Source organism: Poecilia reticulata, linkage group LG14 (genome assembly GCF_000633615.1).
Source record: "Poecilia reticulata strain Guanapo linkage group LG14, Guppy_female_1.0+MT, whole genome shotgun sequence".
NCBI classification, from domain to species: Eukaryota; Metazoa; Chordata; class Actinopteri; order Cyprinodontiformes; family Poeciliidae; genus Poecilia; species Poecilia reticulata.
The window spans coordinates 1066334-1069503 of record NC_024344.1 but is presented as its reverse complement, the minus strand read 5'-3'; the positions used below and the strand labels follow the sequence as shown (position 1 = coordinate 1069503).

Genomic DNA, 3170 nt, shown 5'->3' with positions numbered 1-3170 from the left:
ACAATAAAACATTTCTGTGACAAAAGTATTCAAAACAAGCCAAATGAACAGATGTATAGAGAATGAAAATGGATGGAAGCATGTTTGAATGTGGGGACAGAATATGTTTTCATATTCCATTCATTGCTTTTTATTATTTAACCAAACTTGAAAGAAGACATAAATCCAGCTCCAAATTATTCCAGTTAGTGGAAAATGGTGAAAACCATCTTTAATCACAGATGATTAATCATTAGGGAAGTTTGGAATAAAGTTAAAATAATACAAAAACGTTTGTCTGTCTGTMTGTATGCAAAGTATGAGAAAAAAACATGTTTACACAGCAAAGTGTCAGAGTGTTTACCATGTAGGCCTGGTCCAGGGCCTGCTTCCTGTAGTCCAGCTCTTCTTCTAGATAGCCTTTCTGTTTGCAGAACATTTCCTGTAACACAGAGGAKGTTGTTCACATAAATTAAGTTGTAAACATCTAATGTGATCACACAGCTCAATAAATTTGGTTTAAGTCTAAAAATCAATGAACAATAAAAATTTTTTGATTAAATATGAGTTCATTTCATGTTGCTGAATCGTATTGTTAGATATGATATTTAAGATTATAATTGAAAATCTTTTAATTGAATTGAAAATTTTTATTTTTTGTGAAAATCTTCAAAGAATTTAGCTTAGCAATTCCCCATGACCCACCATTTCTATCTCCAGGTCCATCATCTTCTGATGCAGTGCTGCTTCTGTCCCTTCTATCTGCTGGATCCACTAGAGGGCGACATTCGTCCAAATTTAAGTCAGTTTAACAGAAAGTGCAGAATGTACAGGAAGTTGCTTCTCAATCAAGATAAAGTTGCYTTKTACCTTTTCTGCCAGTGACAAAACAGTGCTAGCCTGAATTATTGCCACTTGCTCCTCATTCCTCAAGTTCTGCACATAAAAAAGGAAAGACTGTGATAAATTTCTTGCTKTAGGAATGCATGCCWAACAGCTGAATTAATTATAAATTACCCCGTTGTCTCCAAGAATGTCTAGCAGTTTAATGAGATCTGGTATGCACACATCCTGTGAAGAAAAGCAGAATCAATAGCAGGAATGCAAAAATATGTTCAATTTGTAATAAATCTTTATCCTTTTTGGTCACACAAGTTCTTCTTAACAAGCACCTTGACTCCTTCCTTCATGCAGTAGATCTGMAGAGCACTGACTCCCTCGGAGAACGGGTGCATTCTCAAATGGTTAAAAGGTGGAGACCTCCTTTCCCGCTCCTACCACAGAAACACACATTTTAAGCTCATAATGGGACTAAGACACATTTTCTTATCGTAAAACCACAAACATCAATGTATTGAATTTTATGACCAAACTCAAAGTAGAGCAGAATTGTAAAGAGGAAGGAAAAGTAAGCATGGTGTTGCAGCCCATTTTTCTTTGCAAAGCCCCTCAAGCTCAATCTGACTGGGTGAAGAATGTCGTCAGNAAATATGTTCAATTTGTAATAAATCTTTATCCTTTTTGGTCACACAAGTTCTTCTTAACAAGCACCTTGACTCCTTCCTTCATGCAGTAGATCTGMAGAGCACTGACTCCCTCGGAGAACGGGTGCATTCTCAAATGGTTAAAAGGTGGAGACCTCCTTTCCCGCTCCTACCACAGAAACACACATTTTAAGCTCATAATGGGACTAAGACACATTTTCTTATCGTAAAACCACAAACATCAATGTATTGAATTTTATGACCAAACTCAAAGTAGAGCAGAATTGTAAAGAGGAAGGAAAAGTAAGCATGGTGTTGCAGCCCATTTTTCTTTGCAAAGCCCCTCAAGCTCAATCTGACTGGGTGAAGAATGTCGTCAGRATCAATTTTCAAGTCAAGTCATATATTCTCTGAATTTTGGTCGTGTTTTTGTCAGCCTAGATCAGAAAATGATGTAATYAAAACCATTCCATTCAGTGGTTTCCATCTTGCAACTCTTACACAGAAGCCAGATTTGTGGGATGCACAGCTCATAATGATCCTGTCAAGACCTCCTCCTACCTGAGCTGTGGCTCTCTGCAGCTCCTCCAGAGTGACCCTGCACCTCTTTCCTGCTGCTTTTATTAAGGTGCTACTTAATAATGACCCCGAATGACCCCACAGGTCATTCGCGGTGGACGATCCTGCTTGCATTTGAATCATATTCTTTCCATTTGCAGATGATGAACTGAACAGAACGTCATGATGTAACTTACTTACCGTGTTTCTGGGCCTTCATGATGCCGTTTGGGCACTAATGTTTTCTAACAAACCTCTGAGCTCTTCACAGAACTGCTTGAGAATAAAACATGTACTATGTTTACTGACTGAGTGATTTCTGATGGCAATAAGTAGCCATGGATTTTATTTAGGAGCATCAGAGGTTGAATGCAAATGGTCACCATGTTTCTCTGGATCTCAATAAAATAAATATTGAGCAAAATATGAAAGAGAAACATTCCAGCAGTATGACAGCTAAAAGAAGAAGTTGGCCTGGTTTTAATAATGAATTTCATCATGTTGATAATTCGCACCAATTTGATTTTGCTTTCCGGAACGTGCTTGTGATGCTTGGTAATAAACACACAACCTTTTGTTTTATTACATTCCCACAGGAAAAGATACTCTTGTAAAATACAGTATTACTGTTTTGAGCACATAAATCAGATTCTTTCCACCTGCAATCATGAAACCTCACAAGTTATAGTCAGAACAAAGAAAAAAAAACTCGTGTGTTTTTTTTTTTTTTGTCTGACTGACAAAATCTACTACAAAAAAATKAAACAAATATTACAGCTGACAGGTAACAAGCTATGCTACCTGATATCCAACAGATCGAGTGTCTGTGAATCCCTGTTTTCCCTGTTAGTGGCAAAATATAACTCTGTGGTCAATTGGTTTGTATGGAAATTAACTAAATTAACTCTTGATAACTGAATACATAGTAGTTCATCCAAGTAGAAGCAACAAAGCTTATGCCAGGAAGAATAAAAAATAGCACCATCTAAAAAACARTCATCTGCAGCACAAAAAATCTGGATGTTAGATATGCTCACCGGACTTCAGAGAACAGTAAGAATAGGAGTTTGACCATGACAGCCTCATGTGCAAAAATTATCGGACGCACTCCAGAAAGCAGTGCAGTATTTTTCTGAGCTGTGCTCACAT

At 37.3% G+C, this 3170-nt stretch overlaps 2 protein-coding genes across 2 annotated transcripts in view; both read right to left on the bottom strand.

Moving 5' to 3' along the window:
- Positions 1-185: 185 nt before the first annotated feature.
- LOC108166855 (janus kinase and microtubule-interacting protein 2-like) lies at positions 186-1450 on the bottom strand. The gene is made up of 6 exons (XM_017308484.1): positions 1152-1450; positions 997-1050; positions 850-915; positions 685-753; positions 344-421; positions 186-209 (listed from the first exon to the last, which is right to left on the bottom strand). The coding sequence occupies exons 1-6, from the start codon at positions 1212-1214 to the stop codon at positions 186-188; spliced, it is 354 nt and encodes a 117-aa protein (XP_017163973.1). The 5' UTR covers positions 1215-1450.
- A 26-nt stretch (positions 1451-1476) lies between these two features.
- LOC103475400 (janus kinase and microtubule-interacting protein 2) overlaps positions 1477-3170 on the bottom strand; it is a 22226-nt gene continuing 20532 nt past the window's right edge. Inside the window, exon 15 of the mRNA XM_017308658.1 lies at positions 1477-1632. Within this exon, the coding sequence (XP_017164147.1) occupies positions 1492-1632 (141 nt within the window). The 3' untranslated portion in view covers positions 1477-1491. The remainder of the gene's footprint in view (positions 1633-3170) is intronic.